Source organism: Balaenoptera acutorostrata, chromosome X (assembly GCF_949987535.1).
Source record: "Balaenoptera acutorostrata chromosome X, mBalAcu1.1, whole genome shotgun sequence".
NCBI lineage: Eukaryota > Metazoa > Chordata > Mammalia > Artiodactyla > Balaenopteridae > Balaenoptera > Balaenoptera acutorostrata.
The window spans coordinates 42,556,378-42,569,151 of record NC_080085.1 but is presented as its reverse complement, the minus strand read 5'-3'; the positions used below and the strand labels follow the sequence as shown (position 1 = coordinate 42,569,151).

The 12,774-nt window shown below is 49.8% G+C and overlaps 1 protein-coding gene and 1 non-coding gene across 6 annotated transcripts; one reads left to right on the top strand and one right to left on the bottom strand.

Annotated features, from left to right (window-relative positions):
- Positions 1-2,601: 2,601 nt before the first annotated feature.
- WDR13 (WD repeat domain 13) lies at positions 2,602-9,096 on the bottom strand. Of its 5 annotated transcripts, none has more exons than XM_057539041.1 (10): positions 8,957-9,096; positions 8,538-8,617; positions 7,624-7,864; positions 6,636-6,745; positions 6,393-6,523; positions 5,478-5,785; positions 4,574-4,754; positions 4,332-4,473; positions 3,299-3,417; positions 2,602-2,874 (listed from the first exon to the last, which is right to left on the bottom strand). In XM_057539041.1, exons 2-10 carry the CDS (start codon positions 8,576-8,578, stop codon positions 2,690-2,692), a joined length of 1,458 nt encoding a protein of 485 aa, XP_057395024.1. In that variant the 5' UTR covers positions 8,579-8,617; positions 8,957-9,096; the 3' UTR covers positions 2,602-2,689. The 5 variants fall into 5 exon arrangements, with proteins under 5 accessions (XP_057395024.1, XP_057395026.1, XP_057395028.1 ...); XM_057539043.1 differs by having other exon boundaries at positions 9,014-9,070; XM_057539045.1 differs by having other exon boundaries at positions 7,624-7,830; positions 8,957-9,055.
- Positions 9,097-10,974: 1,878 nt separating this feature from the next.
- On the top strand, positions 10,975-11,047 carry TRNAW-CCA (transfer RNA tryptophan (anticodon CCA)). Its single transcript has one exon. It is a non-coding gene; the product is annotated as a tRNA-Trp (tRNA).
- Positions 11,048-12,774: the final 1,727 nt, after the last annotated feature.

The following is a 12,774-nucleotide window of genomic DNA, read 5'->3' as shown; positions in this document are numbered from 1 at the left end:
AAACCCACGCACCTATGATCAATTAATCTACAACAAAGCAGGCAAGAATATACAATGGAAAAAAGAGAGTCTCTTCAATAAGTGGTGCTGGGAAAACTGGACAGCTACCTGTAAAAGAATGAAATTAGAACATTCTTTAACACCATACACAAAAATAAACTCAAAACGGATTAAGGACCTAAATGTGAGACTGGATACTATAAAACTCTGAGAGGAAAACATGTGCAGAACAATCTTTGACATAAATCGCAGCAATATCTTTTTGGTTTCATCTCCTAGAGTAATGAAAATAAAAACAAAAATAAACAAATGGGACCTAATTAAACTTAAAAGCTTTGGCACAGCAAAGGAAACCATAAACAAAACAAAAAGACAACCCACAGAATGGGAGAAAATATTTGCAAACGATGCGACGGACAAAGGATTCATCTGCAAAATATACAAACAGCTCACACAGCTCAATATCAAAAAACAAACAACCCTTGGAGCTTCCCTGGTGGTCCAGCAGTTAAGACTCCATGCTTCCACTGCAGGGGGCATGGGTTCAATCCCTGGTCAGGGAACTGAGATCCCGCACACCATGGGGTGCGGCCAAAACAAACGAACGAATGAACAAACAACCCAATCAAAAAATGGGCAGAAGATCTAAATAGACATTTCTCCAAGGAAGACATACAGATGGCAAAAAAGCACATGAAAAGATGCTGATCATTGCTAATTATTAGAGAAATGCAAATCAAAACTACAATGAGGTATTACCTCACACCAGTCAGAATGGCCATCATCAAAAAATCTACAAACAATAAATGCTGGAGAGGGTGTGGAGAAAAGGGAACCCTCTTGCACTGTTGGTGGGAATGTAAATTGATACAGCCACTATGGAGAACAGTATGGAGGTTCCTTAAAAAACTAAAAATAGAACTACCATACGACTCAGCAATCCCACTACTGGGCATATATCCTGAGAAAACCATAATTCAAAAAGAGTCATGTACCAGTGTTCATTGCAGCACTGTTTAGAATCGCCAGGACATGGAAGCAACCTAAGTGTCCATCGACAGATGAATAGATAAAGATGTGGCACATATATACAATGGAATATTATTCAGCCATAAAAAGAAATGAAACTGAATTATCTGTAGTGAGGTGGATGGACCTAGAGTCTGTCGTACAGAGTGAAGTAAGTCAGAAAAAGAAAAATAAATACCATATGCTAACACATACATATGGAATCTAAAAAAAAAGTTGTTCTGATGAACCTAGGGGCAGGACAGGAATAAAGATGCAGAACTAGAGAATGGACTTGAGGACACGGGGAGGGGGAAGGGTAAGCTGGGATGAAGTGAGAGAGTAGCATTGACATATACACACTACCACATGTAAAAGAGATAGCTAGTGGGAAGCAGCCGCATAGCACAGGGAGATCAGCTTGATGCTTTATGATGACCTAGAGGGGTGGGATAGGGAGGGTGGGAGGGAGGTTCAAGAGGGAGGGGATATGGGGATATATGTATATGTATAGCTGATTCACTTTGTTATAAAGCAGAAACTAACACACCATTGTAAAGCAATTATACTCTGATAAAGATGTTAAAAAAAACCCAAAAAACAAAAACAAAAAACCCATATGATCCAGCAATCCCATTCCTGGGCATATATCCAGAGAAAAAACCATAATTTGAAAAGATACATGCACCCCCAATGTTCACTGCAGCACTATTTACAATAGCCAAGACACGGAAGCAACTTAAATGTCCACTGACAGATGAATGGATAAAGAGGATGTGGTACATATATACAATGGAATATTACTCAGCCATAAAAAAGGAACGAAATAATGCCATTTGCAGCAACATGGATGGACCTAGAGATTACCATACTAAGTGAAGTAAGTCAGACAGACAAATATCATATGATATCACTTATATGAGGAATCTAAAACAATGATACAAATGAACTTATTTACAAAACAGAAACAGACTCACAGACTTAGAAAACAAGCATATGGTTACCAAAGGGGAAAGGTGGGAGGGAGTGATAAATTAGGAGTTTGGGATTAACATATACACACTTCTAGACATAAAAAAGACAATCAACAAGGACCTAATGTAATACTCCAATATAAAATAAAAATTAAAGAAAAATAAATTTCACACTGTCAGGAACATCTTCCCTGATCATGACACCAAAAAGAGCCTAACCCTCCCCTCACTCCTGCACTCTATCCCCTGCCCTTTTTCCTCACAACGCTCAGCTTTAGCTGACCTATTATACATTTTTGTCTATTTGCCTGCCTCCACTAGAATGTAAGCCCCACGAGGGCAGCCATTCCTGTCAGTTTAAGTCACAGCTTGTACCCTCAGTGCCTAGAACAGGTCCCAGCACACAGTAGGTGCTCCACAATGTCTGTCCAAAGCGTGACTGTATAAAACACTTGAAGTGGTGCCTCTGACATGGCAGACGTTCATAAACGGTTGCTGAATGAATCCATCAGTGAATCAATGCATGAAGGAATGAATGAGGAGGTGAACCCCATCCCATCTTGGGTCCTAGAGCTGCCCTCTCCCCCATCCCACCCCCAGAAGACCTGGGAGCCAGCCATCGGCACAACCACAGGAACTTTATTTACAAACACAAGGCTGGGGCCGGAGGCGGGTGGGAAGGTGGACGGGGCAAGGCTGGAAGTCTCCTACTTCTGCTCCCGCCTCCAGACGATGACCATGCCACTAGCGTCGCTGGAAGCCAGCAGGCTCTCATCGCAGTTGAAGCTGACATCCAGCACGGGCGCGCTGTGGCCCTGCAGCTTGTTGACGGCGGCCTTGGCTGCCCGCTCCACGTCAAAGAAATGCACGCACATGTCCTCGCTACCCGTCACTGTCCAGATGAGAGAAGATCATCAGGAGGTGCTGCAGGAGGCAGCGGGGTGCCCTGCGTGTGAAGTCTCTCAGGCGTCTGAGGTGTTGAGGGATTTATGTCCATGGTGTGAGGTCGCGGGGCTGGGGGCTCTGGGGTGGACCAACCCTAGATGCAAGGTCACCTAGCTGTTTTGGCTCTGCGTCCAGAGTGTGAGGTCTCTGAGCTCTTTGTTGGCGGCGGGGAGGGGTCTGTGTCTTAGGCTGTGAGGTTTCTGGGCTGTTTGGGGGTCTGTGTTCAAAGTGTGAGGTTGCTGGGGCGTGAGAGTTCTTGAGGCCCAGGAAGTCAGGGCATTAGGATGTCGTGATAGCTGAGCCAGATCAGCACCAGCCCTGGTCCCTGCCCCTCCCTGGCCATCCAGACACCCCGACCCCATGGGACTCACCCACACAGGCCCCCTGGCGGAAGGACATGAGGGGGCAGAAAATGCTGCGCACGGCGTGCGAGCTCTGCTCAATGGGGAAGCTTCTCTTCAGCTGCAGGGTCCCCTCGTTGTCCACCACCCTGAGAGGAGGAAGAGAGCGGGTCAGGGGGCAGCCTCAGCCCCAGAGGGGGACGAACGGTGGGCCAGTCTGTGTCCCCACCCCTGCACCTGAGTCTTTTCAAGGTTCATGAAATCCAGTTTTGAGACGACTGCATAAACCTATAAAGCACGGGCTGGTGTATGAGTTAGTGACAGTTTGGAAACTGTATCTGTTGATACAAATGGGGAGCCTCTGTTGTTTAATTCACTAGTTTCTTTTCCTAAGGGTCCCTAAGAGATCCTGATTTAGGACGGGCACAAAGAGAGGGAATGACTGACCAAACTACAGCACCCCTGCACCGTGGAATACCACATGGCCATTCAAAGGAATGAACCCGAGCTACTGCAGGGAGCCTGGGGCATTTCCACAGGCAGTTTGGTGAGAAAAGCATTCCAGCGTGCAGCCCAGGCTGAGAACTGCATTTAGATGACAGACATAAGTGAGTGGGGAGAGTAAAACTCCCAGCTTCAAAAAAAAAACAAAAACAAAAAAAGAAAGGAAGGAAGGGAAAGCAGGCCACTGCTCTAAGGGGACTCTAGTCTATTTTATGGCTCAGTTTGCTCATCTGTAAAATGGACATGATTACAGCACCCACCTCACAGGGTTGCTGTGAGGATTAAATGAGGGGATATGTATAAGGTACTTTGAACAGGGCCTAGCCCAGCAACTGCTACACACATGGTAGCTACTGCTATTACTATTACTGCTCCTATTGCATTACTGCTCCTATTGATGTCACCATTATCATATTATTACTATTATTAGGAGACCGGACCTCCCCCCTCAATGAAGTTAAGCTCCATGGCTTAGTCTGCTGGGGAGACAGGGCTCTCGTACCAGTCTGACAGAGGCGGCAGGCCCCCCACCTCCAGGCGGCCCAGAGAGGAGACCCACCTGTAGAGCAGCAGCTTGTTGAGGCAAGCATTGATGAGCAGCGAGGGGTCCCGGGCCTCGCGGCTGACCCAGGAGCGGGCGGAGATGCTGGTCACGGGGCTGCCCTCATGCACCACCAGACGCTTGGCTTTGGTCAGCTTCCCTGTGGCAGCAGAGGGAGGGGAGGCAGCGGTGAGGGCTGGGGCTATGCACCAGAAGGGTGAGAGTGTGAGCAGCCGGATGCAGGCCTAGGGTCTGCCTACCTGTGGCCATGTCGAAGAGGAAGGAGAAAACACTGCCACGGTCATCACCCGCCCAGAGCAGCCGGCCAGGGGCATCAAAGGACAGAGCGAGGACACGGCCTGTCAGCTTGCTGGAGCCACCCTTCACTTTCTTGCCCGTGGAGATGTTCATGACGTGCACATTGTGCTTGGCATTCCCCACCTGTGGGTGAGACCCGCACACCATCACCCTGCTCCCAGCCAGTCCCTCCTTGAGTCTGACCACAGCGGGGCTGCTGTCGATGGGACTGGCTGATCCCTACTGGACTGTCATCACAGTGAGGGTGGGCCGGCAGACTGGAAGGTGACTCAGGCCGGTAATCCTCCCCAGCCAGTCCCTCTTGCAATCTGACCAGAAGAGACAGCTGCTCCCAGAACTAAAGGGGCCTGCCTGGTCCTTCCTGGAGCCTTGACTATACTAGGGCGGCGGCTGCTGCTACAGCTGAAAGGATCCCAGAGCACGGGCTCACTGGGCCAGCTCCCCCTACTCCCCGCTCAGGACCAGGCCAGACTTTTCATTTCCTTCCCCTGCCCTCTGACTCTCTATCCGGGTCGGACCACCGTGATGCTGCCACTGAGATGAAACAAGGTTTCCGACTAGTAATCCTGCTCCCCAACCAGCAGCCCCTGAAGTTGGAAAACGGTAGGACTACTCCTGATGGGACCGTGACCCTACCCCCAGACCGCCCCCCATCCCCAGAGTCTACCACAGTGAGGCCATCCCAGACCAAGAACCACGTCCCCAGTTCTGCCCCGTTTCCCTCTGAGTCTGGCCAGAGGAGGACGGAGGCGATGGACTAGAGGGGACCCCCTTATCCCGACTCCCTGCGACAGCCCTCCTGGCCCGGCATCCCGCCCTCGGCAAGGGGGTGCTCTGGAGCCTGACCACAGTGAGGTTGTTGTTGACCGGCTGGAAGGTGCAGCAGAGCAGTTCGGCGCTGTCGGGGTCAGGGATCTCCCGGATGCAGCGGCCGTCCTCAGAGGCCCAGATGCGCATGGTGGCATCAAGCGAGGTGGACACGAGGATGTCGTTGGAGAGGGACCAGGCGAAGTCGGAGACCCCGCGGGTGTGGCCCCGCAGCACTCGGAGCACGGTGGGCGGGGCGGGCACCAGCTGGCACAGCGAAATGCTGCCATCAAGCGAGCAGCAGGCCAGGCGGTGCCGGTCGTCATTGGCGAAGCGCACCCTGGGGACTGCAAGGCCAAGGAGCCATTTGTGAGAGCCGGCACGCTCACCGAATGCTTTCATTTACAGAAGGTTCTGACGTGTGAGCCAAGGGCCGGGACCCACTGCACCAGGCACAGTGGCCTCAGCAAAGGGCCTTTCCTTGGCTGAGAAAGAGTTGGAACCCCAGAAGGCCCTCTGCCCAAAGCTCCATAAATCTTGGCAGGTACTTTATGGATTGCAAATGACTTCTGCAATGCGAAAAGCCTTCTATATCTCAGTAAGCGCTTTACAGTTACCAAGGTCTTGGCAGTTTGCAAAACCCACTCTGCCCTTTGCAAGGGGATTTCTCTGCAGCAAAGGTTTTAAGCTCGTTCAAGCAACTCATGACCCCAGAAGCCTTCTGCAAAGTGCTCTTTTAAGCTGCTGAGCCCCTTTATGGTAGACAAAGTAACCAAGACTTTGCAGATCACTTTGCAGAGGGCTTTTAGGTTTTGCGAAAGGTGTGATGAATAGCAATTCCTCCCTCAGAGGTGGGCCTGAGACTCTGCATTCCAGAAAAGGATGCACTGGGTGGTTGTCACCCAGTTGTTTGGGCAAATGCGTGGTGACAGGACCCACCATCCACTGGCTCACCTGCCTCATCCACGTGCTGGTCAAAAACATGGTACATGCCCGCAAAGGCGTAGTTCTCGCTCAGCGATGTGTCCCCGGCCATGGCTCGACTTGCTTCTGCCGCTGACGTGGGCACCACGCTGCCGGGGGGCCTAGGTCCCAACAGGAGTGAGGGGTGAGAGGAGGGAGGTACTAGCGTTTGGCCTGCCATTGCCCCGTGGCTCCTCTCCTCCTCACAAACCTTCAGCTGCCCCTGGTGCATACCTGTCCTCATAGACGGCACGGTTCATTTGTGCCTGCAGCTGGTAGGAGCCTCGGCTGACGGAGCGGCGGTGCCCACGGGCCCCCAGGGCCCGAGGGTCATCCTCGAAGTCCTGCAAACAGAGGGTCAGGGTAGGCACACCTTGCAAACAGCCCTCAAGAACCTATGGGATTTAGAGTTTTCAAAATATACCCAGAACCACGGGACTTCCCTGGTGATCCAGTGGTTAAGACTCTGCGCTTCCACTGCAGAGGGTCAGGGTAGGCACACCTTGCAAACAGCCCTCAAGGACCTATGAGATCTAGAGTCTTCAAAATATACCCAGAACCATGGGACTTCCCTGGTGGCCCAGTGGTTAAGACTCTGAACTTCCACTGCAGAGGGTGCAGGTTCGATCCCTGGTCGGGCAACTGAGATCCCGCATGCTGGAACCAGACCCCTTCTCACCCCTTCCACTGCCACCACCGTCACCTGGACTACTGTGGTGGCCTCTGCACTAGTTCCCCTGGTCTCACCCTTGCCCCTCTCAGCAAATACTTAACAAATGCTCTTTGAACAAAGAATGAACACTTTTCCCCCAGAAAGCCACTCAGCTTTCTCTTGCCTCATTCAAGTCTCAGCTCAATTGTCACCTCCTCAGAGACGCCTTCCCTGAGCATCCCCATTAAAAATAGCTTCTCTCTGTCCCCAACACCTGTCCTGTTTCATTCCCAAAGTCAGCTTTATTTTTCCATGTTAGCACTCCTCACTACAAGCCATGGTAGTTATTCACTTGTTTACCTGGTTTGCTATGTTTATTGACCTACTTATCTTGTTTATTGCCTGTTTATCAACCTATTTATCTTATTGTCTGTTGATTTATCTCATACATTATCTCTTTTGCCCTCTGCTCATCCTAAGAGCCAGGAACAGTGCCTGGAACATAGCAGGTGCTCGACAAGTCTGTTGAGTGAATATATATGGAGGCAGGTGGCGTGGGGAGGAGCTCACCTCCATGCGGTCAAGGGTAGTGCGGCTGCTGCGGACGATGCTGTTGCTATAGGCACGAGCACTTCCTGGCTCAGAGAGGGGCCCGTAGCGCTGGCCCAGCAGCTGCCCACGCAGCCTCAGGTACTGCCGACGCAATGCTGGAGGGTGCCCAGCCTTGGCATTCTCCCGCAGTAGCTGGCTGCGCCGTCGGATATATTGTGTCCGAAACTGTGGAAACGTTGGTGTGCGGTACGCATTGTACCTGCGATGGCAGGAGGCAAGGCGGGCAGCAGGCACAGGACAGAGGGAATCAATCAGCTCAGGGGATAGGGAAGGAGAATGAAGTGTGTGGCAGTGATAGGTCAGGATGGCAAGTGATCAGCAGTGGTGATGGGGGTCTCTCTGGTGTTGTGATAAGGGTGTGTCCACAGTAATAATGGGCATGGCAATGAGGGCAGTGTGGGCACAATGGAGGCAGTCTGCAGTTCTGCTGGAATTGGTATGCGGTGACTGAGTCAGTGTAGACAATAATAGGGGCCAATCTGACATGGTGACGGGGGTTACTGTGGGGCAATGGTGGGGGTCAGTATGGCGATTGGGTCAGACTGGGGAAGTGATGGTAAGAGAAGTCCGGGGGCAAAAGTGGGGAACAGGATGTCACCAGCATGGGCTCTATCACCCACCCCCAACAAAGGCTCCAATACCAGACTCTGCGCATGCCCACATGTGACTGCATTATCCTAGCATGCTGTTTAACGACCCTCGCTTGCCAGTCATTCCCTATGGGCAAGCCCCACACCCTGCTACTGCGCATGCTCACTTCCAGCAAGCCCACTCAGCCGCCTAAGGCAAGTTCTCCGCCCAGCCTCACTTATCGCCATTGCGCATGCACCACAGTAACTTCCGCTCCCGCGAGCTTCGACCCCACGCCTCACCTCGCGTCTACTGCTAAGACCTGCTGCCACACCGCGGCCATTCCCCGGCCTCCTCTTCCGGCGCGTCCGCCCGCGGGAGCCTGCAGGACAAGGGCCTGGAATGTCAGCGTCTCAAGTGAAGAGATCTAGATCCGCCCCTTCCGCCAGGCGATCGTTGCCATAGACACCGACTCCCTCCAGTCCAGGATGTCACGAAATCCCACCCGGCTGTTAGCCTGGTCACCACCCCAGTCCTGCCCTTCCCGGGCAGCGCCCGGATGATTCACAGCAGACCTGGCCCCGCCCCTCCCCGGTCACCATAGCAACGCCCCTCCTCCCGCCGCCTAGCAATCCTTGTTGGCATTCTCCACCCATCTTGCCCCCACCGCCCCCGCCTTCCCTTCTCGGGTCCAAGAGCAGGACCCGGGACCAGGGACCACCTCCGGGGCTGCCTCCCGCTCTTGAGGCTCCCGGGGCGGCCCTGAAACCAGTGTCACCCTTCTCTCCTGTCTCTCTCAAGCTCCAGCAAGATGGCCGCCTGCTGCCAGGAAGAACTGCCGAGCGCAGAACAAATCGATAGGAATCCTCCCCAGGGCGTGGGAGAACCACGCAGGCGCATTAAGGGACAGTAGCTTCTGGCACAAGGATGGAGGCTCCGCCCTTTTAAGTTCTCTCCAGCCTCAGTCCCTAATGGCATTTTTTTGTGTACACAAGAACAATGTCCAGGGACCACAGGGACAGGGGCGAGTATGCAAATCACTCACTGAAAATCAGAAATATGACTTTCAAAAACAAAAAAAAAAGAAACGAAAGGACTTTTTTTGAAAGAGCGGTATAAGCTGCTTTTTAGCAGCACAATCTTGGCCAAGCAAGATTTGAAGTGCAGAATAAAAAATAATCACACATGCAGAGGCCCCCAGAAAATTCTCCAGTTCCTAGGTGACTGATGGGCCTTCAGACACGCCCAGAGTAAGAAGAGTCCTTTCTGTGTGTCTGTGTTGGGGTGGGCGGCTTGGATACTCCCAAGGAGCTTGGTCTGGGCGTGAGTCTCTGAAGGCAGAAGATATAAATAGGTACAACAAGCTTTGGGGTTTGGATCCCAGGAGGCTATCTGAAATCATCCTTATTTCAACTCCAACAAGAAGCTGCATCTCTATTCATCTTAAGGTGATCAGGATATACAATGTACGAAGTTGGAACACAATGTTTAGTAGCTTCCTTTCGGATCATGACTTTGACACAATTCTCATTATTGTTCATATTATTGTATGTGTTATAAAAATAGTGTTATTTTCACACTATTTTTTAAAATTTATTTTTAAAATAAATTTATTTATTTATTTTTTTGGCTGTGTTGGGTCTTCGTTGCCGTGAGTGGGCTTTTCTCTAGTTGCCGCGAGCGGGGCTACTCTTTGCTGTGGTGTGCGGGCTTCTCATTGCGGTGGCTTCTCTTTGTTGCAGAGCACAGGCTCTAGGCATGTGGGCTGCAGCAGCTGTGGCACGTGGGCTCAGTAGTTGTGGCTCGCGGGCTCTAGAGCGCAGGCACAGTAGTTGTGGCACACGGGCTTAGTCGCTCCGCAGCATGTCGGATCTTCCCGGACCAGGGCTCAAACCCGTGTCCCCTGCATTGGCAGGTGGATTCTTAACCACTGCACCACCAGGGAAGTCCCCACACTATTTTTATAATACAATAACCTGAACAGTATTTTTTAAAGCAACCTTAAATGAGACACAGCCAAAAACGTATTGCCCTTTGTATTCTAACAAAAATAGACTACACTGTACTGTACCGATGCAGCAACCTCCCTTGTCCATGTAACTAAGCTATGGGTGGTCTTTTCAGGATATTGAACACCCTTTTGTTTCATGATTGCTAAATAAACTTTGCACAAACGTGTAACCACTAACATTTATTGGACAATGTGCTGGATACTGTTTAAGGTGATTTACATGTATTATCCACTTAATCCTAATAACTGAATGTTGTGGGTCCATTACTATCCCCATTTTACAGAAGAGGAAACCTGAAGTCCAGGAAGTTCAAGGGTGACATTTTGTTGAACTAGACCCCTATTTGTGACCAGCATTGGGTTTACAGTTGGCCCTTGAACAACACAGGTTTGCACTCTGCGGGTCCACTTACACACAGATTTTTTTCAAAAAATATTACAGTATTACACCATCTGTGGTTGGTTGAATCCGCATATGCATAACCGTGGATATGGAGGACCAATTATGGGATTTGAGCATCTGTGGATTTTGGTATCCATGGCAGGTCCTAAAACCCATCGGCCACAGACACCGATGAACAACTGTATTTCCAAGTTCTTTTTTTTTTTTTTTTTGCCATAAAGGATGATACAATCAATGCCTTTCCCATTCACCGTGACCCTCCCAGGACAGAACCCCACCCCTTCACCCCACCATTCAGCTTCCAAAGAAACGTGGTCGGGGGACTTCCCTGGTGGTCCAGTGGTTAAGACTCCATGCTCCCAATGCAGAGGGCCCGGGTTCGATCCCTGGTCAGGGAACTAGATCCCGCATGCTACAACTAAGAGCCCACATGCCACAACTAAAAGATCCTGCGTGCCGCAACTAAGACCCGGTGCAGCCAAAAAACAAACAAACAAAACAAAGAAACGTGGTGGGAAGAAATCACAGGAGAGTCAGCGATACAAAGGAGATCTACTGTCTCACTGCCAGAATTGATTTTTTGTTCTTGTTGTTTTTACAATATTCATGTTAAAATTTCAAAAATTATTTTAAAAACCTCATTCCTATAAGTCTATATATAAGATACTATATATAAGATACTAATGACAGGGTTGTTATAAATATGAATTAGCTATTAATGCAGAGAGTGTGTTCAGAATGACACCTGTTGCGAGAACATTTGCTGTCATTCCAGGAAGTAGTACAGTACTTTTCAGAAGGCAGTATAACCTGGTCACTGCCACAGGCTCTGACAACTATGTGGTCTTGGGCAGGTCACTTAACCCCTTTGTGACTCAGCCTCCTCATCTGAAAAAAAACTGACTCATAGACTTAGTGTGAGGACTAAATGAGTTAATATTTTTAAAGCTTAGACAAGCATCTGGAACAGAGAAGATATCCACTAAATGCTGACTACTGTTAGTTGTTTTAAAAACTTTTCCCGATAACAGATCCATCTGCCAGAGGTAAATCTGGTGCAGAATAATGTGGATGAGAACGACCACAGCCACCTCTTGCATTTATGCGCTCTGCATTTTTTCAATTTTTGTTTTTAAACATTTACACACTCTTACTGGATTAAAAATGGGTTTTGAACAACAAGCTGATAACAGAAGGCACTTTCAGTTTGTTCGGAGCCTGGAGAGAAAGGGGCAGAATTTATGTACATGAATGGCAGGTCAGTGGGTGGGGAAAGAAGGGTCTCAGGCCTGGGGGTATCAAGTCACCAGAAGCAACTCCTGGAGGTTGTGAGTGACCTTGGTTACAATCATGACATCTAAAAAAGCTCAAGTCCATGGGGGACCACAAGTCCCACCCACTCTAACAGAGTCTGGGGTTATTTTACTGTCAAAGAGTGATGGTTGAGGGTCCTAGCTGAATGAACAAACAAAAACACGTTTGGACAGAAAAGACAGGTAAGCCAGAGCTGTTTGAAGATAATGCCACATCACAATAGTAACTTAAGTGATGGCAGAAACAGGCAGGGGCCATGGCTTTTTTGGACTCCTTTCTTCATGTGCCTCCTGCCTATTTGGCCTCCAGAGTTTATAACTGCAAAGGTGAGCATTGGACCCCACTGGCTGTGTCTGCTTTTCATTACTAACACAGGCTGAAATGAAACCTGAAGTTGGGCCTCATCCTCAGGAACTAAAAGGAGCACGATTTGAGGGAAAGCTTAGGTGGCTTGGGGTGACAAGGGTGTGCTGAGAATCAAGGCCAGAGAGCAAAATGGGAGGACACACGGAGCTCAGGTGTAACTGGCGTGTAGACCCTGAGTCCTTAATCACTTATCTCATCCCTGAGGTTTCTTCCCAAATTGGACAAGTGGGGGTTGGGACATAAGATCATAATTTAAATCTGACCATTTCCTGATAGGAAAACGTTTGCCTCTGAAGCCAAAGTTCTCACAATCCCCAAAGTCTTAATGGTGACAACTCTCCATGGTCTGAGTCAGAAACCAGATTCCTACACTTGGGAAAAGCCTCACAGACCATTTGAGCAGCCTCCAGCAAGATGCAATAGCAAGCCAGCTTTCCGACAAATA